Source organism: Eriocheir sinensis, chromosome 38, assembly GCF_024679095.1.
Source record: "Eriocheir sinensis breed Jianghai 21 chromosome 38, ASM2467909v1, whole genome shotgun sequence".
Taxonomy (NCBI): Eukaryota; Metazoa; Arthropoda; class Malacostraca; order Decapoda; family Varunidae; genus Eriocheir; species Eriocheir sinensis.
The window spans coordinates 1,836,551-1,862,642 of NC_066546.1; the positions used below are offsets into that span (position 1 = coordinate 1,836,551).

Below are 26,092 nucleotides of genomic sequence, written 5' to 3' on the forward strand. Positions count from 1 at the left end.
CGCTGGACTCGCGGTCGCCAGGCAGCAGCCTCACAGAATGGGCTTTGGAGCTCAGGTGACGGATCTTTGGGTAAGGCAGGAACCTCACACCCACACACACCACAACTGACACTCGGCACACGTTCACGCCACCTGGAAATCGAGCCCCGGGACCTCTTGGTTGTGAGGCGAGCGTGCTAACGTGTGTGGGTGAATGGAGGTGGGAGGAGGGGGGTCTATGCGCCCATTAAAACAATTATATAACATTAATAACGAATACGTGACTTGCGGAGCGTGCGTGAGGTCTGAGAACCACAAGGATAATCTACTGGGGGGAGGGGGGGGGGGCAGGGAGCGGCTAGGTGTGTGTGTGTGTGTGTGTGTGTGTGTGTGTGTGTGTGTGTGTGTGTGTGTGTGTGTGTGTGTGTGGGGGGGTACCTAACAAAATTCCTTTAGATGTCTCGCGTGTCCTACCCATTGATCTGTGTTTGGGTCTCGTGCCGTCGCCTCGTTCCCTCTCCTCATTATCACGTTGGCGAGGCGATGACGTCCCGAGGCGCTGCGAGAGGCCGGGCAAGACGCCACACTCACCGGGGAGGTAACGAAGGCTCAGGTGTCTTGGCGGTTTTGCGGCAGGCAGGTAAGATGTGCTGAGTGTTACCTTTGGGACGTTCCTCTGTTACCTGTTCATGTTCCTTTCATTTCGTTGTCAGGATGGATGCTACGGGGGGCGGCGGGTAGGATGGGGCGGGACGTGAGGCGTGTCAAGGCTGGTTATTCACTACATGTAGATAATCTTACGTTGTTCATCCTCGGCATGCAAGTTTGGGGGATGATCGTGAATCTAAACACTGCCACCACGACGACTATCGCCGCCGCCGCCATAGTCAGTCCATTCTCGGGCCGGCGTTTCAGTCACACACACACACACACACGACGCTCGCCACATTTCTTCGCTCACCGTGAGGAGGGGAAGGAAGAGTCCACAGGCCTTGGAGGATTGTGGAAAACTCTCGCAACAATCTGCATAGCTGGAGGGAGGTGGGCGGGGCCCGGGCGGGGAGGCCAGAGTGCGTGCCGCCAGCGCCAGGTGACTTGTGTTAGTAAAGCCCGCCACGGCGTTGGGCAGGGCGTGTGAGTCCCGCCGCTGTTTTGAACCTGAGCCTTGCCCGCACACACTGAGGCACGCATACAGCACGCAGGCAGACAGGCACGGCCCACTAGTGTCTTGAGGTAAGTTGAGTGGCCCGGGAGAGTGAAAACGAGATGTCAACGCCAGGAAATGAGCAGGACGTGTGGAAAACTGGAGATACCTAAAAGAATTTACATGAAAAAAAGGGAGAAATTAGCAGGTACGGCTCCTTGAAGTAAGCTTGAGTGGCCTGGGAGAGTGAGAACGACATGTCAACGCCAGGAAATGAGCAAGACGAGTGGAACTTTGGAGATACCTAAAAGAATATAAATGAAAAAAAGGGAGAAATCAGCAGGCACGGCTCACTAGTGTCTTGAGGTAAGCTTGAGTGGCCCGGGAGAGTGAAAACCAGTTGTCAGCACAAGGAAATGAGCAAGACGAGTGGAAAACTGAAGGTACCTAAAAGAATGTATATGAAAAAAAGGGAGAGATCAAACTAGGAAAACCTCGGTATAAGAAAATAAGATAGAAACAAATGCAAGACGGGAAAAAAAGTCCAGGACGTAGAAGACAAGGATAAAGGAAAATCGGAAGTGCCTGAAGGAATAAATCTGAGAAAAGAGGAAAAAATGTGACACTGAGGAAAGGTTGGAATAAAAAAATGAAAACAAATGCAACACGAAGAAAAAGATAGTACAGAACGTTGAAGACAAGCAATAAGAAAATAGGAAGTGTCTCAGGGAATGAATATGAGGGAAGGGAAAAAAAAAAAAAAAAAAATAAGGAAAGAAAATAAATCGATAATAATGAGAATGAAAATGAAAACAAATAAAACACGAAAAGAAAATGCACAGAACGTTGAAGACAAGCAATAAGGAAAATCAAACGTGCCTTACGGAGTGAATCTTAGAAAAGGGAAAAAAGAAAAAAAATAAGGAAAAAAATAAATCGATAAAAACAAATATATGAAAACGAAAATGAAAACAAATAAAACACGAAAAGAAAATGCACAGAACGTTGAAGACAAGCAATAAGGAAAATCAAAAGTGCCTTACGGAGTGAATCTTAGAAAAGGGAAAAAAGAAAAAAATAAGGAAAAAAATAAATCGATAAGAACAAATATATGAAAACGAAAATGAAAACAAATAAAACACGAAAAGAAAATGCACAGAACGTTGAAGACAAGCAACAAGGAAAATCGGAAGTGCCTCAATGAATAAATCTGAGAAAAGGGAAAAAAATAACGTAACTAGGAAAAAAAATAAAGAAATAAATAAAGAAAATAAATGAATAAAATAAATACAGGACAATAAAAAAAGAAAACAAAATAACATGAAAAAAGGAGCAGAAAGTTGAAGGGAAGTGAAAAATCGTTAATGACAAAGGAAAAAAAATAAAATCAATAAAAATAAAGGAAAATCAAAGAGGAAAATAAAAATAAGGAAGTAAACGTAACACAAAAAAGTGCAGAACGTTGAAGGCAAGTAAATAAAAAATCCTTAATGAGAGAAGAAGAAGTAAAATAAACCCAATCAAGAAAATAAAGGAAAATAAAATAAATATGTAGCACGAAAAGAAATACAGAACGTTGAGGGCAAGTAAATAAAAAATCCTTAACGAGAGAAGAAGAAATAAAATAAACCCAATCAAGAAAATAAAGGAAAATAAAATAAATATGTAGCACGTAAAGAAATACAGAACGTTGAAGGGAAGTGAAAAATCGTGAATGCCAAACTAGTGACTGAGAAAAATGAAGAATAAATAAAAATGGCGAATAAAGACGAATAAATAAAGATAGAGATGAATATAAATAAATAAATATCTAGATAAATAAAGATGAATAAATGAAACAGGAGAATAGAGATGAATAACTTAAAATAAAGATGAATAAAAATAAATAAATAAACAAAGATAAAAAATAAGAAATATAAATAAATAAAAATAAAGATAAACGAATACAATAAAAAATAAATAAATAAAAATAAAGATAAATGAATAAAGCATAAATAAATAAAAAATAAAGATAAGTGAATAAAAAAGATAAATAAATAAAAATAAAATAAATGAATAAAAAAGATAAATAAATAAAAATAAAGATAAATGAAGATGAATAAATAAAAATGGTGAACAAAGAAAAATGGAGATAAATATGAATAAATAAAAAGAAAAATGAATAAATATGAATAAATAAAAATAAAGATGACTAAATATGAATAAATAAAAATAAAGATGAATAAATATGAATAAATAAAAATAAAGATAAATAAATATGAATAAATAAAAAGAAAAATGAATAAATATGAATAAATATAAATAAAGATAAATAAATATGAATAAATAAAAAGAAAAATGAATAAATATGAATAAATAAAAATAAAGATGAATAAATATGAATAAATAAAAAGAAAGATGAATAAATATGAATAAATAAAAAGAAAAATGAATAAATATGAATAAATAAAAATAAAGATGAATAAATATGAATAAATAAAAATAAAGATGAATAAATATGAATAAATAAAAATAAAGATAAATAAATATGAATAAATAAAAATAAAGATAAATAAAAAAGAAAGAAAAATGGTGAAGAATAAAGAAGAATAAATAAAAATAAAGATGAATAAATAAAAATAAATAAGCAAAGATAAATAAAGATGATTAAACATAAATAAATAAAATAAAGATGAGTAGAGATGAATAAATAAAAATAAAGATGAAAAAAATGAGTATAGATGAATAAATTACAATGAAGAATAAAGAAAAATGGAGGATAAAGATGAATAAATAAAAATAAAGATGAATAAATAAAAATAAAGATGAATAAATAAAAATAAAGATGAATAAATAAAAATAAAGATAAATAAAAAATAAAGATGAATAAATAAAAAATAAAGATGGATAAAGATGAATAAATTAAAATAAAGATGAATAAATAAAAATAAAGATAAATGGAAAAAATAAAGATGAATAAATAAAAAATAAAGATGAATAAATAAATAAAAATAAAGAGGAATAAATAAAAATAAAGATGAATAAATAAAAATAAAGATGAATAAGTAAAAATAAAGATGAATAAATAAGTAAAAATAGAGATGAATAAATAATAATAAAGATGAATAAATAGAAATAAAGATGAACAAATAAAAATAAAGATGAATAAATATAAATAAAGATAAACAAATAAAAATAAAGATGAATAAATAGAAATAAAGATAAACAAATAAAAATAAAGATGAATAAATATAAATAAAGATGAACAAATAAAAATAAAGATGAATAAATATAAATAAAGATAAACAAATAAAAATAAAGGTGAATAAATATAAATAAAGATAAACAAATAAAAATAAAGATGAATAAATATAAATAAAGATAAACAAATAAAAATAAAGATGAATAAATATAAATAAAGATGAACAAATAAAAATAAAGATGAATAAATATAAATAAAGATAAACAAATAAAAATAAAGATGAATAAATATAAATAAAGATAAACAAATAAAAATAAAGATGAATAAATAGAAATAAAGATAAACAAATAAAAATAAAGATGAATAAATAGAAATAAAGATAAACAAATAAAAATAAAGATGAATAAATAGAAATAAAGATAAACAAATAAAAATAAAGATGAATAAATATAAATAAAGATAAACAAATAAAAATAAAGATGAATAAATATAAATAAAGATGAACAAATAAAAATAAAGGTGAATAAATATAAATGAATATGAATAAATAAAAATGGAGAATAAAGAAAAATGGAAAATAAAGATGAATAAATAAAAATAAAGATGAATGAATAAAAATAAAGATGAATAAACATTAATAAATAAACAAAGATAAATAGAAAAGAATAAAGAAAAATGTAGAATAAAGAAGGTGATGAAAACTGAAGGAAAAAAAAAGGAAAACAGGTGAAAAGTCAAAACAAGCTACAAGTCGGAAACCACGCAAGGAAGGAATTAGTGATGAGTAAAGGAAATGAAATAATATGAATGATAATAAAAAAAAGACGAGGGATTATGGGCCGTCTTACTAAACATTTCGTCGCCAAAGTTCACATATTTGACAAGGCTTTCGTAGGAGTTGTGTGCATTTCCAGGAGTAGTTTTATGACCCAGGTGGCAGTTTGACCCTTCTTCTGTACCGTGAACCTAAAGAAACACTCATTAGAACCCGATTGATCCTCTCTGTGACCTTTAGAAATAGCTGATGTAAGAAGTGGAAGTGTCTTACAGTACCGACCTATGACCTAAAAACAAATGAAAAACACAAGGAAGGAAATGAGCGAGAGGGACGTGAAGAATAATTGAAGTTTAAGGAATTTGTCTGAGAAAAGTGAAAAAAAAGAAACTACGGGCTAAGGATGATTTTTATTTAGAAAATCATTAATATATACAGAAATTTGTCTCAGAAAGTGAGCATATATGAGACTAGGATAATCTTCAAATAGAAACTCATTAATATCTCAAGAACTGAGAGAAGTAACGTAAATAAAACCAGGAAAACTTCTAAGTAAAAAATCATCGACGTCAAAAGGAATTAACTTCAGAAAGTAAAATAAATGAAACAAGGAGAATCTTTACTTAGAAACGCATTAATAGTAAAAAAAACCTCATCTCAGAAATAATAGAAAATAAAATGAAACTACTAAAATATTAAAGAAGAAACTCATTAATATCTAAAGGAATTAATTTTAGCAAGTAAAAAAATAAAACTACCAAAATCTTTATAAGTAGAAACTCATTAATATCTAAAGGAATTGATTAAAAATAAATGAAACTACCAAATTCTTTAAGAAGAAATTCATTAATGTTTAAAAGAATTAATTCATCTTAGAAAAAAATGAAGCTATTTAAATCTTAACATAGAAACTCATTAATATCTATAGGAACTAATCTCAGAAAGTAAAAAAATAAATAAACCACGAAAATCTGTAATTAAAAAATACTAAAGAGAGAAAATCGTCTAAGAAAAAGAGAGAAAAAATAGGAAAGTCATTAAGTAAAAACAAATGTCAATATCTAAACGAATTAATCTCAAAAAGTGGAAAAAAAAAACGAGAAAAAACATGAAGTGAAAAAAAGTCCATTAACGAACTAACCTCAGAAAAGTGTAAAAAAAGAAACTAGGAAAATGATGGTCAGAAAAATGTCAATATCTAAACAAATTAATCTCAGAGAAAGTGAAATAAAAGATACTAAGAAAATCTGTAAATAAAAAAAAAAATCTCAATATGTAAACGAATTAACCTCAGTGAAAAAAAAAGATACAAGGAAAATCTGTAAGTAAAAAAAAAAAAAGTTAATATCTAAACGAATTAATCTCAGAAAGTGAAATAAAATGAAACGAGGAAAAATCACGAAGTAAAAAAATATGTCATTGTCTAAACTCTAAACGAATTAATCTCAGGATGTGAAAAAAACAAGAAAATCTGTGAGTAGAAAAAAATAAATATGAATTGTGAAGTGCCGCCGGAAACGCCTCCAGCAACAACTGACTGCGGGAAGCAACGATTTATCCGCACGAGAACTGTCTGGGTGCACGAGAGGAGGAGCGAAGCCTGAGAACAAGGGAGGCGGCCGGCGGGGAAGGGGCGTGAGGGACGGAGCCTTTATTTTCTACAAGGGCCACATCCTCAACCCTTCGGCGCCCCAGCACACCTCTTTGGCACAGTTTTCGTAGGAGTTTTGGGCTTTTCCAGGGATGGTTTGATGGTGTGAATGTACAAATATAAGCTCAACAGGTAGAGAGAGAGAAAAAAAAACCCGGTCAAAAAACATAAAACTCCCACGATTGGCTGAATGACGCGAGTTCTTGAGCGAGAGACTTCCTTTGTTGTGTGTGTGCGTGTGTGTGTGTGTGTGTGTGTGTGTGTGTGTGTGTGTGTGTATGTGTGTGTGTGTGTGTGTGTGTGTGTGTGTGTGTGTGTTGGTCATGGATCATTGGGTACAGCTTGGGGATTATCTCTCTCTCTCTCTCGTGACCCAAGATAACCTAGTCAGTAATGTCACGGTAGGAGAACACCTCGGTTCCTGCGATCATAAATTAGTGCGCGTTGACATTAGAGCTCAAACATCGGTGACTGAAAATAAAGTAAAGGTGCTCAATTTCAAAAGAGCCAACTTCGTAGAAATCCGACGAAAACTAATAGATATGCAACTATCAGATGACGGCAATGTAGAGGACGCCTGGCTAAACTTTAAAAATCACTTACTCACTCAGCAGGACACATTTGTCCCCTTGTGCGAGAAGCGAATTAACACTAATAAAAGTCCACCTTGGTTTAATAGCGAAATTAAACACTCAGTCAAGGAGAGAAAATTGTCTTACAGGTTAAAGAAAGAGCAAAGCACGCCCGAAAACATTAGACTTTACAATGATGCCAGGCGACGAGTAAACAGATTAGTGTGTTAGGCAAAGCGTAGATATGAAGAAAATATTGCAGCCAACTGTAAAAATAATCTGAAATCCTTCTTCAGTTACATAAACAACAGAAAGGCGATCAGAAGTGGAACTGGACCTTTAACAAACAGCGACGGTGCACTAGTGACTGACAGCCAACACGTTGCAAACCTATTAAATAATTACTTTTCCTCGGTGTTTAATAATAACAGTCCTCCCACCACCACCACCAACACCAGTACTAATGTAAATCCCGAGCATGCATTGTCTTACTTTGAAATAAAACCCGATGAAGTCCTTAAAGCCCTCAAATCACTTAAAACAAATAAAAGTCCTGGACCTGATAAAGTATATCCAACTCTGCTGAAAGAAACAAAGAGCGAAATACTCTCCTCCCTCACAACCGTATTCAATATGTCCTTGCGACAAGGCATCGTCCCTTCAGATTGGAAAAATGCTAACGTAACACCGATTTTTAAGAAAGGAGACAAAAAAGTACCAGATAATTACAGGCCCATTAGTCTAACTTCGGTTGTAGGTAAGCTACTTGAGGGCATAATTAGAGACAAAATTGTGAGTTACCTTGAAAGCCACTCATTAATTGGGGACTCACAACATGGCTTCCGAAACAAAAGATCCTGCCTATCAAATCTATTAACCTTTTATAACGACCTCTTCACTGTTTATGACGTAACCAAATCACTGGACGTAGTCTATCTTGATTTCCAGAAAGCGTTTGATAAAGTCCCGCATCATAAATTACTTTACAAATTAAAGCAAATAGGTATTGACGGTCAAGTAAACCAATGGATCGCGAATTGGTTGAGCAACAGACAACAAAGAGTAGTGATTGACGGATTTAATTCAGAGTGGGCGCCGGTCACTAGTGGCGTCCCTCAGAGTTCGGTTCTTGGCCCAGTGCTCTTCATTATTTACATCAACGACGTGGATGTTGGACTCAATAACCGCATTAGTAAATTTGCAGACGACACAATCATTGGTAACTCGGTTCTGACTGACGAAGACAGGCAAAGCCTCCAAGAGGATTTGCACAAAATTTCAGCTTGGTCGGATAGATGGGAGATGCCCTTTAACGTAGACAAGTGCCAGGTCCTTCAAGTTGGAACGAGGAATAAGAAGTTCGATTATGAAATGCGCGGCGTTAAACTCAAAAGCGTTCAATGCGTCAAGGACTTGGGGGTCAAAATCGCGTCAAACCTCAAATTTTCACAGCAATGTATCGATGCAGCAAATAAAGCGAACAGAATGTTGGGGTTCATTAAAAGAAACTTTTTATTTAAAAATAAAGATGTAATACTCCCGCTCTACAACAGTTTAGTCAGACCCCACTTGGAATATGCGGTACAGTTTTGGTCTCCCCACTATGCAAAGGATATTGCTAAATTAGAAGGTGTTCAGCGTCGGGCAACCAAAATTATCCCTTCCTTGCGCAACAAATCCTACGAAGAAAGGCTTTCTACCCTTAACATGTTCTCTCTTGAGAAACGTCGCCTCCGAGGAAAACTGATCGAATGTTTTAAAATACTTAATGGTTTCACGAATGTAGACAGATCAACATTGTTTATGATCGATGACACTTTGCGCACGAGGAACAATGGCGTAAAACTCAGATGTAGACAAGTAAATTCAGACTGCACCAAATTTTTCTTCACCAACGTTGTAGTGCGAGAATGGAATAAGCTCCCATCATCAGTGGTCCAGTGTAACACGATTGACTCCTTCAAAAATAAGCTCGACCGTCACTTCCTTCAACTTAATATCAACTAGAGTAGAAATGCAACGTTTTGGAGTCTTCTGATTAATGTAAAATCACTTAGGTTTAAGGACAGACCACCAAGTCTGGACCATGGGGTCTGTGTGGTCTGATTTTCTATGTAAATCTATGTAAATCTCTCTCTCTCTCTCTCTCTCTCTCTCTCTCTCTCTCTCTCTCTCTCTCTCTCTCTCACACACACACACACACACACACACACACACACACACACACCTAAAGGCTGGATGAATGTAGATATGAAGACGTGACTATTATAATGATCTTAGCTCGGGCCCAGTAGACTACAAATAGGTAAATACAAATAGGTAAATACAAATAGGTAAATACACACTGACTGACAGGACAAGGTGACGGATGAAAGGGACTGCCCAGCTTGAGTGTGGGAGACGAAGAAGGAGGGAGGGGGGAGGTAAGGCCAACACGCCGGGGTATACAAATAAGGTGCCCGATAAACAACAAGTCCATCATAACAATTAGCGAACCCACTCCCTACAACTCAACACCCATCGGTCGGTGTTGGCAGACGCTTCCAAGCCTCACATCAACTATTTCCAAAGTCCGAAAAGAAGATTTATCGGGTTGAGTGTTTTTCTAGATTCACGGTACAGAAGAAGGGTTAACTGAAAGGGTCATAAAACTACCGCTGGAAATGCCCGAAACCTCCTACGAAAGCCTGGTCAACTATGTGTGCTTGGTATTGGCAGACGCTTCCACCCCTCACGTCAACAAGAAGATGAATTAGGTTTTCTTGAGTATGCTCCTAGGTTCACGGTACAGAAGAAGGGTTAAACTACCAAAAGGGTTATAAAACTACCGCTGGAAATGCCCAAAACCTCATACGAAAGCCTGGTCAACTATGTGTGCTTGGTATTGGCAGACGCTTCCACCCCTCACGTCAACAAGAAGATTAATTGGGTTTTCTTGAGTATGTTTCCAGGTTCATGGTACAGAAGAAGAGTTAAACTACCGAAAGGGTCATAAAACTATAGCTGGAAATGCCCAAAGCCTCCTACGAAAGCCCGGTCAACTATGTGTGCTTGGTATTCTTATATAAACGCTTCCACCCCTCACATCAGCTATTTCCAAAGGTCGAAAAGAAAATTCATCGGGTTTTCTTGAGTGTTCTTCCAGGTTCACGGTACAGAAGAAGGGTTAAACTACCAAAAGGGTCATAAAACTACAGCTGGAAATGCCCAAAACCTCCTACGAAAGCCTGGTCAACTGTGTGCCACTGCTTTGTAATTTTAGACGCATCCGCCTCCCACATCAACTATTTCCAAAGGTCGAAAGTGAGTGTTTTTCTAGGTTCATGGTACAGAAGAAGGGTTAAACTACCAAAAGGGTCATAAAACTACCCCAGGAAATGCCCCAAACTCTTACGAAACCCTTGTCAACTATGTGTGTGCTTGTACGCCGAAATGTTTGAGAATATGCCCCCACTGTCTTTCCTCTTCCCCCAACTGTACCTTCTCCCCTAACCCTTTTCCTCTTCTTGCTCTACACTTGATCAATAAAATGGCGTTAGAAGCAACACTCCTCTCAACAGCTAATTGTCCATATTCTTAAGCGTCTCGGCGCCTCAGTTCGTCTGTTTGAAAAGCCTCTCGTAGAAGTTGCTGGGATTTTCATGGACTGTTTTGTGATCCCAGTGATAGCTGTACACGACCTCTGCACCATCCACGGGAAAACACCTCTGTGGCCTTCGGAATAGTCGTAACATGGGCTCAGGTCATTCAGGTGGACGTGTATTTTCTGTCTTCGCTAACCTCCACTGGGCCAGCGACCAAGCGAGGGAGGGCCGACTGACGAAGCATGATAGCTTTTCCTGCCAGTGTAGAAAATAGTCATTAATTAAGTTTTACCCTTTTCTTTTACTCATATTTTATTTTCGTACAGTGCTGAGACACGTTTTTCCTCCTTCTTCCTCTCCTCAGCCTTTCCCTGGCACGGGGACGCGGGAGTAAGCGACATGGCGAGGTGGTGAGCGCCGGCCAGAGGCGGACGAGCGGGTATGTCCGGCGAGAGCTACACGCGGTGGCGATGCGCGGCCAGCGACGAGGAGGAAGACGAGGGCGGCGGGGCGGCGCGGGCTGACCTGGCTGGGCGCGGCGCCGTGACCATCGTGACCAAGCCGCGGTCCCCACAGCTCCTCGCCCTGGCCCCCGCGGCCCAGGCCAGGGTGGCGCTGGCCATGGTGAGTGCATGGGCTATGGAGGACCTACAAAACAGGTGCTTGACACTTACTTAGCAGTTACAAAGAGCTACTTGGATACTTAAGAGCTACTTACGTGATAAAAAGTCGCCTAGGTGTTAAATGTAATTCGTTAGGTGCTTAATTAAGAATCACTGAGAAGCTGATAAAGTTATTCAATTGCTAAAAGTTATGCAGCGGTGTCCACGTGCTGGGCGATAAACAGCAGTGGAGGCACCTGTGGACCGAAGAAAAGGTTGTGAGGGGCAAGAATAATAGTTTAGTGAATTGTGAATGAGTAGTGGTGTTTTTTTGATGTTGGGTGATGATAAAAGGTAAATGTGGTTATCTAGGATCTGAAAAGTCAAGTGGATGCTGTAAAGCGCTTGGATTACAAAAGAGGTTAAATAATAATAAATTTTGCTGTTGTAGTAAATTGTGTATGAGTGTAAGGTGACTTTCTTATGCTGGGTGATGACAAAAGGTAAATGTAGGTATATGTAGGCGCTGAGAAAGAGTTAACTGGCGGCTGTAAAGGGACTGAGTTATATAAGAGGCAACTGGGTCCTAAGCTAATGGTGAAATGTGAATGCATAATGGCAGTTTTTAGAGGCTAGGTAATTGAAGGTATCTACTAAGGATTTCAGAGGCTGTGCGGCCTCGTTTTTTGGGAATAATATCGTAACGAACAATCGTATCGGTACGAGATTTTGCGACAGTGTATTTCACACACTGCCTTAATTTTGAAGGGTATCGCCAACCGCCACAAGTAGAGAATAAAGGCACTTGTCCCTATACCAAGAGGGTAAAGTCATCAGTGTCAGGCAAAGATACGAACACAACTACCAGAGGCTCCGCCCACCTTGTTCCTCTTCCCTCCATCTCCCGCCTCCTCCCTTCTCCCTCAATCTCTCTCTCTCTCTCTCTCTCTCTCTCTCTCTCTCTCTCTCTCTCTCTCATGTAGCTTCGTAACTATAATGAATGAAAGGCATGCATTAATTGTAGTGGCGTTATATACTCTTTCTAATACTGATAGGCATCCTTTAAATAAAGTTGAGAGTAGGGTAACGTGTTACTTACATAGCCTAATTACCTCCGTAACTATTGGTAGCGTAGTGGTTTGGTGGTTTATGGTGTACGTTTTCGTAGGGCTATTGTATAGCATGTACCTACTGATAAAAGTAATGGTGCTCTTATCGCCAAATTATAGTGGTGCTATTAATTTTATTGTCAGGGAAGAGCTGAAAGTATGGTAACGGGAAGAATTGCGAAGGTATAAAATGTTTGAGGTAGTACTAAAAGTGAATCACTGAGTGTGGATGAGGGACACTGGGTTATGAGGCTTATATTAAGGAACTTTATACAATATAGTGATGGCAAGGACACTCTTGGTTTACTAAGGATACAAACAAGAATATTCAAGACTTTAATCTTCTTCACAACTTAACACTAAATCCCCATCATCACTGTCACAGTCAAGGTTAATAACGAGAGGATCGACACTTTCATGGATATTATCCGTTGTCCAGTAGTCGTCCTCAAAGCGTCGTGATCGCCGAACCGCACCTTCCCACACCTCGGCTGTGACAGAAAGTCTGGCAAATACAAGCGAGCAATCGTTCTACCATCAATCATGGTAGTCATCATTTACCACCTCACCCTACTCTCACATGTCATTACGTCCACGGCCCAGATGTGTATCACTATGCTCAAAATTAAAGTCCCAGTATCACATCAAGCATGCCTTAATTGAAAAAAAAAAAATCATTCTCGAGTATGTATGTATCTTCCAGAGAGAGAGAGAGAGAGAGAGAGAGAGATTGAGGGAGAAGGGAGGAGGCGGGAGATGGAGGGAAGAGGAACAAGGTGGGCGGAGCCTCTGGTAGTTGTGTTCGTATCTTTGCCTGACACTGATGACTTTACCCTCTTGGTATAGGGACAAGTGCCTTTATTCTCTACTTGTGGCGGTTGGCGATACCCTTCAAAATTAAGGCAGTGTGTGAAATACACTGTCGCAAAATCTCGTACCGATACGATTGTTCGTTACGATATTATTCCCAAAAAACGAGGCCGCACAGCCTCTGAAATCCTTAGTAGGCTCTATAAAAGGAGTTAACTGGCTGCTGAAAAAGGACTGAGTTATATAAAGGGAAACTTTGTGCTAAACTAATAGTGTTATGGCGAATTTTTAGATGCTTGATGATGAAAAGTAAATGTAGGTATCTTGGCGCTGAGAAAGAGTTAACTGGCTGCTGTAAATGGATGGAGTTATATAAGAGGTTAAATGCTAATCAATTTTGGTGTTGTAGTGATTATTGTGAATGCACGAATGGTGACTTTCTGCTGACAAAAGGTAAATGTAGGTATCTAGGCGCTGAGAAAGAGTTAAAAGGATGTTGTAAAGGGACTGACTTATATAAGAAGTAACTCGATAAAAGATAGCAAGGGAAGCAACATTGAAGCGAACGTATCCAGTTAATGAGGCGAGGAGCTGTTAAGACAAATAGCCTTGACTCTGCACTGTCTTTATTCCTCTTCGCAAATGTTGGTGTTTGCGAACAGTCAGAAGGAAAGCGTAGATGAAAGATAGCATGGGAATGAGAGAATGAAGATAACGGTACGTCGAACTATCTAGATTAGTTAAGAAAAACACCAGGATAGCAAAAAGGAACTATGAGATCAAAGTAGCAAATGAGGCGAAAAGTAATCCTAAGGGCTTCTTTCAGATGTATAGAACAAAAACACGGGAGAAAATTGGACCGCTGAAAACAAACACAGGGAACTAGCAGAAAATTACGAAAATATGAGCACATTGTTGAACGACTACTTCCTTTCAGTATTCACACAAGAGGATCGAACGACTATACCGGAAAGGGTTCAGGAGTACGAGGGCGGGGATGGCGATAAATTGAGGGATATAATCATTACCAGGCAAGTAGTTCAGGATGAGATAGATAAGCTTAAGAAGAACAAGTCGCCAGGTCCTGACGGGATATTTCCGAGGGTATTAAAGGAATTAGGTAATGTACTCAGTGACCCACTAACCGACATCTTTAAGATGTCGGTAAATACTGGCTATGTGCCGAGCCTATGGAAAGTAGCTAATGTGACGCCGATTTTTAAAAAGGGAGACAGGTCAGTTGCTTCAAACTATCGCCCAATTAGCTTAACATCGGTTATAGGCAAGATGCTGGAGTCCATAATAGCCAGGAACATTCGGGAGCATTTAGAGAAACATAGCTTAATTCACGACTCGCAGCATGGGTTCACAAAAGGTAGGTCATGCCTCACCAATCTCTTGTCCTTCTACAATAAAATATTTGAGGCGGTTGACAGAGATGAAAATTATGATGTAATCTATACTGATTTTAGTAAAGCGTTTGACCAAGTTCCTCACCAACGACTGTTGCTTAAATTACAGGCTCACGGAGTAGAGGGTAAAGTTTTGAACTGGGTCAAGGCGTGGCTTAGCAATAGGAAGCAAAGAGTGCAAATCAATGGTAAAAGATCTGACTGGGGATGTGTTACGAGTGGGGTCCCACAAGGTTCGGTATTAGGTCCACTTTTGTTTATTATTTATATCAATGACTTAGATACAGGAATTAGTAGTGATGTTAGTAAATTTGCAGATGATACCAAGATCGGTAGAGTAATTGAGTCGGATCAGGACGCTAGTATTCTCCAGGGTGAACTCAACAGATTGTATGACTGGGCGGATAAATGACAGATGGAGTTCAATGTAGGGAAGTGCAGTATTCTGAGTGTAGGTAGGAACAACCCCTCACATAACTATTGCTTAAATGACACTCTCATAAGCAGGTCTGGGTGCGAGAGGGATTTAGGGGTCTTAGTGAGCTCTGATCTCCGTCCAAGGGCACAATGCATTCAAGCTAGAATTCGAGCAAATAGGGTACTGGGATTTATTTCAAGGAGCGTAAGCAACAGAAGCCCCGAAGTCTTCCTCAAACTATATTTAGCATTAGTTAGACCTCATCTTGACTATGCGGTTCAGTTCTGGTCACCTTACTATAGAATGGATATCAAAATGTTAGAATCGGTGCAGAAGAGGATGACTAAGATGATTCAGAGGTTGAGAAACTTGCCATACGAGGAAAGACTCAAACAGTTAAACTTGCATTCTCTAGAAAGGCGAAGGGTGCGTGGAGACATGATCGAGGTTTATAAATGGATGAAGGGCTTTAATAAGGGAGACATTCATAAGGTTTTGTTGGTAAGAGAACCGGGTAGGACACGAAGTAATGGGTTTAAACTGGATAAATTCAGATTCGACAGGGACACAGGCAAAAATTGGTTTACAAACAGGGTGGTGGATGAGTGGAATAGGCTTAGCAGTCACGTGGTGAGTGCCAATACAGTGTCACATTCAAAATAGACTAGATAAATTCATGGACAGCGATATTAGGTGGGGTTAGATACACGGGAGCTTAGGGTCAAAGGAGCTGCCTCGTACAGGCCTACCGGCCTCTTGCAGACTCCTGCGTTCTTATGTTCTTATGTTAACTCTTGCATTAGGACGTTGGACAGCATAAAGATGAGCTTGAGTAGAAAGTTTAGTGTAGTGAAGCTACGAGAGGGGTGGAGGCATGCTGTTAGTGGATTTAAAAGAACAGTTACCAGGTAAACATGAATTAAAGACAGGAAAGGGATGAAACAGTTAAGATACCGGTTAACTCTTGCATTAGGACGTTGGACAGTATAGGGATGAGCTTGAGTCAAACGTCTTATGCAGTGAGGCCATGAGAGGATTTATAAGAGTAGTCAGCAGGAAAACATCGATAAAAGATATCAAAGGGATGAAAGAGTGAAGATGCCAGTTAACTCTTGCATTTGGATGTTGGATAGTTTACGGATGAGCTAGAGTGGAAAGTCTTGTGTAGTGAGGCCATGAGAGAGGTGGAGGCATGAAGTTAGCGGGTATAAAAGAGCAGTCACCAGGAAAACCGATAAAATATAGCAAGGGAAGCAACAACGAGGCGAACGTAGAGTTAATGATGCGAAGTACTGATAAGAGAAACAACCTTGACTCTGCCCTGCTCGTTGGAGTTAGCGGGTTTAAAAGTGAAGTTAAGAGGATAACACTGATAAAAGATAACAGAGAGAAGTAACATTGAAGCGAACGAGTTGATATTACACACAGCCTTGACTCTGCACTGTTTATATTCCTCTCCGCAGGTGTTGGTGTGCGCGGTGTGTGCTGCCGCGGGCGTGTGGGCGGGGTGGGCGTGGGGCGCGGCATCATCGCAGCGCCCCATCAACCTGATCGTGCCGGCGCCCAGGGGTAACTACAACCACTCCCGACGCCTGCTGAGACATCTGAAGCCGGACGTGATCAAGGCGTACATGAGGTGGGTTGACATGGTGAGGCAGGGACGTGGCGGGAGGGGTGGTCGAGGAGATGCAGGTAGAGGACGGCAGGCTATCACGGGGGCATATTTCTGAATTGTATCTGGGTTCAGCACGCGGCCCAGTTTAGGTTAGGTTAGCTTGGGTTAGGTTGGGTTAGGTTAGGTTAGGTTGGGTAAGCTAGGATAGGTTTTTGGCCGGGAAATACACTGATAATAATTGTAGGATGATTACGTGGATAGTTGGCTAGTTAGTTATGTTACATTAGGTTACATTAAGTTGGACACAAAAAGTATTCTTTTGTGTCAAACTTAATAACCTAATGTAAGCTAACCCAGCCTAACCGTAACCTATTCTATACTGGGTTCAGCACACCGCCTGTTTTAGGTTACTTACGGTTAGGTTAGCTACATAAAAGGGGCGGCTCATGATCTACTTAATGAGAAAAGGAATATAAGACAGAAAATACAGAGATGAAGGTGACGTAATGGAAAATCATGTGCTTTGCTACATAACGGCGTGTCTCATGATCTCCTGCAAGGGAAAGCAATATATCAAATAAGAAATACACATAGATTAAAATATAATAATGGAAGATCATGTGATGGTGAAGGAACAGAACACCTAAGCGGCCCCGCTGCACGCGACTTTTTACTCTTGTTCATCCCTATACTGTCCAAATACCTTATGCAAGAGTTAACCAGCATCTTCATTTTTTCATCCTTTTCGGTGGTTAACTCCAGAACAGCCTTCCTTCACCTGTATTTCCTCCTGCCTAGGACTTGACCCTTTTCAAGATAGGAGTATCAAGACAACCCTCCATCCGAAATTGACCTCTCTTTTGACCACTCTTCTCTACGTTCTTTTATAGGAGCAGTGCTAGCGGACTTTGTTTTTAATTAGTTTTTTCTTCGAGTTGCTTCCTTTACTGTAAAATAAAATAGATATCGAATAGCGAAAATCAACACATAAATACAAGCAATCTCAATGGCTGACACACGAAAAAAAAAAAAAAAAAAAAAAAAACAAGAAGGAACAAAACGTGGGTATATTGACAAGAACCTTTCCTTAACACGATAAACAGGTCACTCGCTTGATGCTCCTTCACCCTTCATTACATAACGCTGCTTTGTGAGGCTAGTGAGGTGTAGCAAGCCACTCTGGTATGCACGGACGGGGCTTGGAGGGAAGGGGAATGGAGTCTTTCTGTCTGCCCGGCATGAATGACAACACGAAGCAACAATAGGTAGTGCTGAGGGTGGTAGCAGTAGTAACAGAAGATGTAGTAGTAGTAGTAGTAGTAGTAGTAGTAGTAGTAGTAGTAGTAGTAGTTGAAGTAGTAGTAGTAGTAGTAGTAGTAGTAGTAGTAGTAGTAGAAGTAGTAGTAGTAGTAATAGTAGTAGTAGTAATAGTAGATAATAGTAGATAATAGTAGTAGTAGTAGTAGTAGTAGTAGTAGTAGTAGTAGTAGTATAAATATAAACAGCAAGAGCATTCCCTGTAGTAATAAAAGCAGCAAAATGTCATAAATTAAGTTAGTGATTAATGACCTGTTCCCATGTTCTCAAGCGTTTCGACACCTTAGTACATCTAGTTACAAGGGCTCTCTTAGAAGTTATAGGAATTTTCATGGGTGGTTTCAATTCCCTGGCGGTAAATTTCCAAGGCTTTTGTGCCATGAACGGGGAAACTCTTATGAGAACCTGTTTTTTTATCTTCACTAGGGCATTTAAAAATAGCAGTAACAAGAGCCCAAAGCGTTTGAGAATACGAGTCCTGTTCCCTCCCAGCTGGTTACCTGTACACGGGTGGTCAGGTGAGGTGATGAGAGGCAAACGCAGAGTGGGACAAAGAGTAGGAATGAGGGAAATACTGTATTGCCGTTATAAATTCGACGGCTTTCTTCTGGTGCATAAACAGCGAACAGGAGATGAAGAGTGGGATTGAACCTTTTACTGGCAGCACGGGAAGCTTGATAAACCCTGCCTGGTCAAACTCTTTCGTCTCTGCCTATCAACATTTATCTTTCCTTCCTGCTGGAAGTATGCCTTTGTACAGCCTGTGCCTAAGAAGGGTGACCGTTCCAATCCCTCAAACTACTGCCCTATAGCTTTACTTTCCTGTCTATCTAAAGCATTTGAATCAATCCTTAACCGGAAGATTCAAAAGCACCTTTCCACTTCTAACCTTCTATCTGATCGCCAATATGGATTCCGCAAGGGGCGTTCTACGGGCTATCTTCTTGCTCTCTTGACTGACTCGCGTCAAACCTCAAATTCTTACAGCAATGCATCGATGCAGCAAATAAAGCGAAGAGAATGTTGGGCTTCATTAAAAAGAAACTTTTTATTTAAGAATTAAGACGTAATACTTCCACTCTACAAGTGTTTAGTCAGACCCCACTTGGAATATGCGGTACAGTTTTGGTCTCCCCACCATGCAAAGGACATTGCTAAATTAGAAGGTGTTCAGCGTCGGGCAACAAAAATGATCCCTTCCTGGCGCAACAAATCCTACGAAGAAAGGCTTTCCACCCTGAACATGTTCTATCTTGAGAAACGTCGCCTCCGAGGAAAACTGATCGAATGTTTTAAAATACTTAATGATTTCACGAATGGAAATAGATCAACATTGTTTATGATCGATGACACTTTGCGTACGAGGAACAATGGCGTAAAACTCAAATGTAGACAAGTAAATTCAGACTGCACCAAATTTTTCTTCACCAACGTTGTAGTGCGAGAATGGAATAAGCTACCATCTTCAGTGGTCCAGTGTAACACGATTGACTCCTTTAAAAACAAGCTTGACCGTCACTTCCTTCAACTTAATATTAACTAGAGTTGAAATGCAACGTTTTGGAGCCTTCTGATTACTGTAGAATCACTTAGGTTTAAGGACAGACCACCTAGTCTGGACCATGGGGTCTGTGTGGTCTGATTTTCTATGTAAATCTCTCTCTCTCTCTCTCTCTCTCTCTCTCTCTCTCTCTCTCTCTCTCTCTCTCTCTCTCTCTCTCTCTCTCTCTCTCTCCGGAATTCTTCCAAACTAACATAATCACAATATAAGCATTTGGATTTTTTTTCTTCTTATTCTTGTTGTTGTTCTGCTTCTTTGTTCTTCTTCTTTCTCTTCTTGTTGTATTCGTATTCTTCTTGTGGTTCTTGTTCTTATCCCTGATCTTCTTTTTTCCTACTCTTCTGTTTCTTGCTCTTGCTCTTGTTGTTGTTCTCCATCCTTTTCTCTATCTTGTTCTTTCTCTTGTTCTTGTTCCCTTTTGTTCTCTTTCTTATTCTTTCTTTTCTTCCTCTTATCAAGACTCTCATTATCATCTTACTAATCGTCATTCAGCCCGCTCTTTCTTTAAGTTCTATTTTCTTCTTCTTCTTCTTCTCCTTCTTGTTCTGTTTTGTTGTTTTGTTGATTTTCTTCCTGCTCTTCTTCTTGTTATTATCATCATTATCATCATTGCTATTCGCCCTTCAACCCGTCTTTCCTTTCGTTCTTTTTTATTGTTCTTCTTCTCCTTCTTCTTCTTCTTCTTCTTCATATTCTTCCTTCTCTTATTATTATTATCATTATCATCATTACTATTCGCCCTTCAGCCCGTCTTTCCTTTCGTTCTTTTTTATTGTTCTTCTTCTCCTTCTTCTTCTTCTTCTTCTTCATATTCTTCCTTCTCTTATTATTATTATCATTATCATCATTACTACTCGCCCTTCAGCCCGTCTTTCCTTTCGTTCTTTTTTATTGTTCTTCTTCTCCTTCTTCTTCGTCTTCTTCTTCTTCTTCTTTTTCTTCATATTCTTCCTTCTCTTATTATTATTATCATCATTATCATCATTACTACTCGCCCTTCAGTCCGTCTTTCCGTTCGTTCTTTTATTTATTATTCTTCTTCTTCATATTCTTCCTTCTCTTATTATTATTATCATCATTATCATCATTACTATTCGCCCTCCAGGCCTTCTTTCCTCTCGTTCTTCTTTATTGTTCTCACCCTCCACACGGCGTCCCCCCCGCAGGAAGGTGTCGGAGGAGGCGGCGCCGCTCCTCGGGACCCTGGTGGAGGGCGTGTGGCGGGAGCAGGGCTACGAGACCACCACCTCCACCTTCACCGCCGACATCTCCAAGCCCGACCCGTCAGTAGCCGTGGCGGTAACAGTAGTAGTAGTAGTGGTAGTAGTAGTAGTAGTAGTGGTGATAGTAGTAGTAGTAGTAGTGGTAGTAGTAGTAGTAGTAGTAGTAGTGGTGGTGGTGGTGGTGGTGGTGGTAGTGACAGTTGTAGTAGTAGCTGATTGTGTTTATTCTTCCTGCTGTTGTAGCTATTGTTGTTATCATCGTAGAAGTGAAAGCAGCAACAAAACCATTACACAATACAATGCAATAAAATAAAATAATACTATAAAACAATACCACAACAATAAAAACACTAATCAAAACAGTAGCCTAAGATAACCTAACCTATGTAACTTCACCTCCCCTCCCCTCCCCTCACCACCCAGCAGCCAGCGCCCCAACACCGTGGAGGTCGTCTACGTGAACGGCAGCAGACAGCTCCTGAACCCCTCCCCGCCAGGCATCACGACGCTGCCCTTCAGTGCCTACAGGTGTGTGTGTGTGTTTTTACGTCTATGCCTATAGCGCCGGTAGGCTTGCTTGAGGGGCCTGGATAGTAGTCGGCCCCAGCCCGTCATGGCGCAGGCAAGTGTTTATGGTGGCGCCATCTTCTCTTGGCTCATGCTGCCCCCCGGAACTCGTTCTTGATTCACTTGGACGGTTTCCTCTAGAGTCCGGGTTGATGGGTGGTCTTCAGGACAGCATATGGGTAGTTTTAAGCCACTCGGCGGTGACTGAAAAATCCGAGGTGGTAGCGTGGGGATTCGAACCCGCGTCGTCCATCACGCGGTGAATGTGGGCCCAGTACGTTGCCACTCACACGTGTGTGTGTGTGTGTGTGTGTGTGAGAGAGAGAGAGAGAGAGAGAGAGAGAGATGCACTAATGCATGAACATAGGAAGGAGTGTTAGGGAGTGTTGGGCAGTGTTGAGGATTGTTAAGGAGCGTTCAGGAGTGTCAGGGAGTGTTGTGGATTGACAGGGAGTGTCAGGAAGTACTGGGGAGTGTCAGGGAGTGTTAGGGAGTATTGTGGATTGCCAGGGAGTGTCAGGAAGTGCTGGGAAGTGTCAGGGAGTGTTGTGGATTGCCAGGGAGTGTCAGGAAGTGCTGGGGAGTGTCAGGGAGTGTTGTGGATTGCCGGGGAGTGTCAGGAAGTGCTGGGGAGTGTCAGGGAGTGTTGTGGATTGCCAGGGAGTGTCAGGAAGTGCTGGGGAGTGTCAGGGAGTGTTGTGGATTGCCAGGGAGTGTCAGGAAGTGCTGGGGAGTGTCAGGGAGTGTACTGGATTGCCAGGGGTGTCAGGAAGTGCTGGGGAGTGTCAGGGAGTTTTGTGGATTGCCAGGGAGTGTCAGGAAGTGCTGGGGAGTGTCAGGGAGTGTCAGGGGTGTTGTGGATTGCCAGGAGTGTCAGGAAGTGCTGGGGAGTGTCAGGAGTGTTGTGGATTGCCAGGGAGTGTCAGGAAGTGCTGGGGAGTGTCAGGGAGTGTTGTGGATTGCCAGGGAGTGTCAGGAAGTGCTGGGGAGTGTCAGGGAGTGTTGTGGATTGCCAGGGAGTGTCAGGAAGTGCTGGGGAGTGTCAGGGGTGTTGTGGATTGCCAGGGAGTGTCAGGAAGTGCTGGGAGTGTCAGGGAGTGTTGTGGATTGCCAGGGAGTGTCAGGAAGTGCTGGGGAGTGTCAGGGGTGTTGTGGATTGCCAGGGAGTGTCAGGAAGTGCTGGGGAGTGTCAGGGGTGTCAGGAGTGTTGTGGATTGCCAGGAGTGTCAGGAAGTGCTGGGGAGTGCCAGGGAGTGTTGTGGATTGCCAGGGAGTGTCAGGAAGTGCTGGGGAGTGTCAGGGAGTGTTGTGGATTGCCAGGGAGTGTCAGGAAGTGCTGGGGAGTGTCAGGGAGTGTCAGGGAGTGTTGTGGATTGCCAGGGAGTGTCAGGAAGTGCTGGGGAGTGTCAGGGAGTGTTGTGGATTGCCAGGGAGTGTCAGGAAGTGCTTGGGAGTGTCAGGGAGTGTTGTGGATTGCCAGGGAGTGCCAGGAACTGCTGGGGAGTGTCAGGAGTGTTGTGGATTGCCAGGGAGTGTCAGGAAGTTCGGGTGAGTGTCAGGGAGTGTTGTGGATTGCCAGGGGTGTCAGGAAGTGCTGGGGAGTGTCAGGGAGTGTTGTGGATTGCCAGGGAGTGTCAGGAAGTGCTGGGGAGTGTCAGGGAGTGTTGTGGATTGCCAGGGAGTGTCAGGAAGTGCTGGGGAGTGTCAGGGAGTGTTGTGGATTGCCAGGGAGTGTCAGGGAGTGCTGGGGAGTGTCAGGGAGTGTCAGGGAGTGTTGTGGATTGTCAGGGAGTGTCAGGAAGTGCTGGGGAGTGTCAGGGAGTGTCAGGGAGTGTTGTGGATTGTCAGGGAGTGTCAGGAAGTGTTGGGGAGTGTCAGGGAGTGTCAGGGAGTGTCAGGAAGTATTGGGGAGTGTCAGGGAGTGTCAGGGAGTGTCCGGGTTCAGCTAATGGTCATTAACAGGTAATAAGTGTAATGGATATCGATTGCGAGGGTCATTACGTGCATTACTCTACATCATTCCATTCCTTCATACTCCCTCCTTTATTATCCTCCCTTCCCTCCCTCCTTCCTCGCTTCTTTTCCTCCTTCCTTCCTTCCTTCACTCATTTTTTTCAGTTTTCTGCTTTCCTTTTCTCTCTCTCCTTCTTGCATTCCTTTCCTTCTCCTTTCCTCTCTCGTTCCTTCATGTTCTTCCTCCCTTTGCCTTTCCTTTACCTCCTTAATTCCTTTCCTCCTCCTTTCCTCCCTCCTTCCTTCATTTTTCTCCTCCTCCTTTCCTTCCCTTCTCCCTTCCTTCCTATCCTCCTCCCTTCATTTTTCTCCTCCTTCTTTCCCTCCCTTATTCCTTCCTTCTTATCCTCCTTCCTTCATTTTTCTCCTCCTCCTTTCCTTCCCTTCTCCCTTCCTTCCTATCCTCCTCCCTTCATTTTTCTCCTCCTTCTTTCCCTCCCTTATTCCTTCCTTCTTATCCTCCTCCCTTCATTTTTCTCCTCCTCCTTTCCTTCCCTTCTCCCTTCCTTCCTATCCTCCTCCCTTCATTTTTCTCCTCCTTCTTTCCCTCCCTTATTCCTTCCTTCTTATCCTCCTCCCTTCATTTTTCTTCTCCTTCTTTCCCTCCCTTATTCCTTCCTTCTTATCCTCCTCCCTTCATTTTTCTCCTCCTCCTTTCCCTCCCTTCTCCCTTCCTTCTTATCCTCCTCCCTTCATTTTTCTCCTCCTTCTTTCCCTCCCTTCTCCCTTCCTTCCTATCCTCCTCCCTTCATTTTTCTCCTCCTCCTTTCCTTCCCTTCTCCCTTCCTTCCTATCCTCCTCCCTTCATTTTTCTCCTCCTTCTTTCTCTTCCTTCTCCCTTCATTTTTCTCCTCCTTCTTTCCCTCCCTTATTCCTTCCTTCTTATCCTCCTCCCTTCATTTTTCTCCTCCTTCTTTCCCTCCCTTCTCCCTTCCTTCTTATCCTCCTCCCTTCATTTTTCTCCTCCTTCTTTCCCTCCCTTCTCCCTTCCTTCCTATCCTCCTCCCTTCATTTTTCTCCTCCTCCTTTCCTTCCCTTCTCCCTTCCTTCCTATCCTCCTCCCTTCATTTTTCTCCTCCTCCTTTCCTTCCCTTCTCCCTTCCTTCCTATCCTCCTCCCTTCATTTTTCTCCTCCTTCTTTCTCTTCCTTCTCCCTTCCTTCTTATCCTCCTCCCTTCATTTTTCTCCTCCTCCTTTCCCTCCCTTCTTCCTTCCTTCTTATCCTCCTCCCTTCATTTTTCTCCTCCTTCTTTCCCTTCCTTATTCCTTCCTTCTTATCCTCCTCCCTTCATTTTTCTCCTCCTTTCCCTCCCTTCTCCCTTCCTTCTTATCCTCCTCCCTTCATTTTTCTCCTCCTTCTTTCTCTTCCTTCTTCCTTCCTTCTTATCCTCCTCCCTTCATTTTTCTCCTCCTTTCCCTCCCTTCTCCCTTCCTTCTTGTCCTCCTCCCTTCATTTTTCTCCTCCTCCTTTCCCTCCCTTCTGCCTTCCTTCTTTTCCTCCTCCCTTCATTTTTCTCCTCCTTTCCCTCCCTTCTCCCTTCCTTCTTGTCCTCCTCCCTTCATTTTTCTCCTCCTCCTTTCCCTCCCTTCTCCCTTCCTTCTTGTCCTCCTCCCTTCATTTTTCTCCTCCTTCTTTCCCTCCCTTCTTCCTTCCTTCCTATCCTCCTCCCTTAATTTTTCTCCTCCTTTCCCTCCCTTCTTCCTTCCTTCTTATCCTCCTCCTTCATTTTCTCCTCCTTTCCTCCCTTCTTCCTTCCTTCTTATCCTCCTCCCTTCATTTTTCTCCTCCTTTCCCTCCCTTCTTCCTTCCTTCTTATCCTCCTCCCTTCATTTTTCTCCTCCTCCTTTCCCTCCCTTCTTCCTTCCTTCTTATCCTCCTCCCTTCATTTTTCTCCTCCTTTCCTCCTTCTTCCTTACTTCATAGCCTCCTCCCTTCATTTTTCTCCTCCTCCTTTCCCTCCCTTCTTCCTTCCTTCTTATCCTCCTCCCTTCATTTTTCTCCTCCTCCTTTCCCTCCCTTCTTCCTTCCTTCTTATCCTCCTCCCTTCATTTTTCTCCTCCTTTCCCTCCCTTCTTCCTTCCTTCTTGTCCTCCTCCCTTCATTTTTCTCCTCCTCCTTTCCCTCCCTTCTCCCTTCCTTCTCTCCCTCCTTCCTATATTCTTTTCTTTCTCCCTTTCCTTCTTCTTTCTCCCTTCCTTCTCTCCTTCATTTACTCTTTTCCTCCTTCATTATTTTCCTCCTCCCTTCCTTCATTCGTCAGTTTTTCCCTTCCCTCGTTCCTTTATTCTCTTCCTTCCCTTCCTTCCTTCCTTTTTTTTTCCCCTTCTCTCCCTAATTTATTTTCTTCCTTCCTTCTCTCCTTCCCTCCTTCCTTCTTTTCCTCCTTCATACATTAATTTTCCCCTCTCTTCCCTTCCCTCCTTCCTTCGATCCTTCCTTCTTCTCCCCCTTCACTTCCCTCCTCCATTTATTTTTTCTTCCTCCCTTCCTTTCCTTCCTTCACTCATTCTGTCTTTATCTCCTCCCCTCTCTCCTTCCTTACTTATCTTTTCCTTCCC

The 26,092-nt window shown here is 41.1% G+C and overlaps 1 protein-coding gene across 3 annotated transcripts in view; it reads left to right on the top strand.

Annotated features, from left to right (window-relative positions):
* The first annotated feature begins 953 nt into the window (after positions 1-953).
* The window catches only part of LOC127008529 (aminopeptidase NAALADL1-like), an 81,552-nt gene continuing 56,413 nt past the window's right edge, over positions 954-26,092 (top strand). The window contains exons 1-5 of one of the 3 annotated variants that reach the window (XM_050880695.1): positions 954-1,212; positions 11,251-11,510; positions 16,701-16,873; positions 20,897-21,013; positions 21,377-21,481. In XM_050880695.1, coding sequence (XP_050736652.1) covers positions 11,328-11,510; positions 16,701-16,873; positions 20,897-21,013; positions 21,377-21,481 — 578 coding nt within the window. In that variant the 5' untranslated portion in view covers positions 954-1,212; positions 11,251-11,327. The remainder of the gene's footprint in view (positions 1,213-11,250; positions 11,511-16,700; positions 16,874-20,896; positions 21,014-21,376; positions 21,482-26,092) is intronic. The other 2 variants (XM_050880696.1, XM_050880697.1) reach the window with 2 other exon arrangements.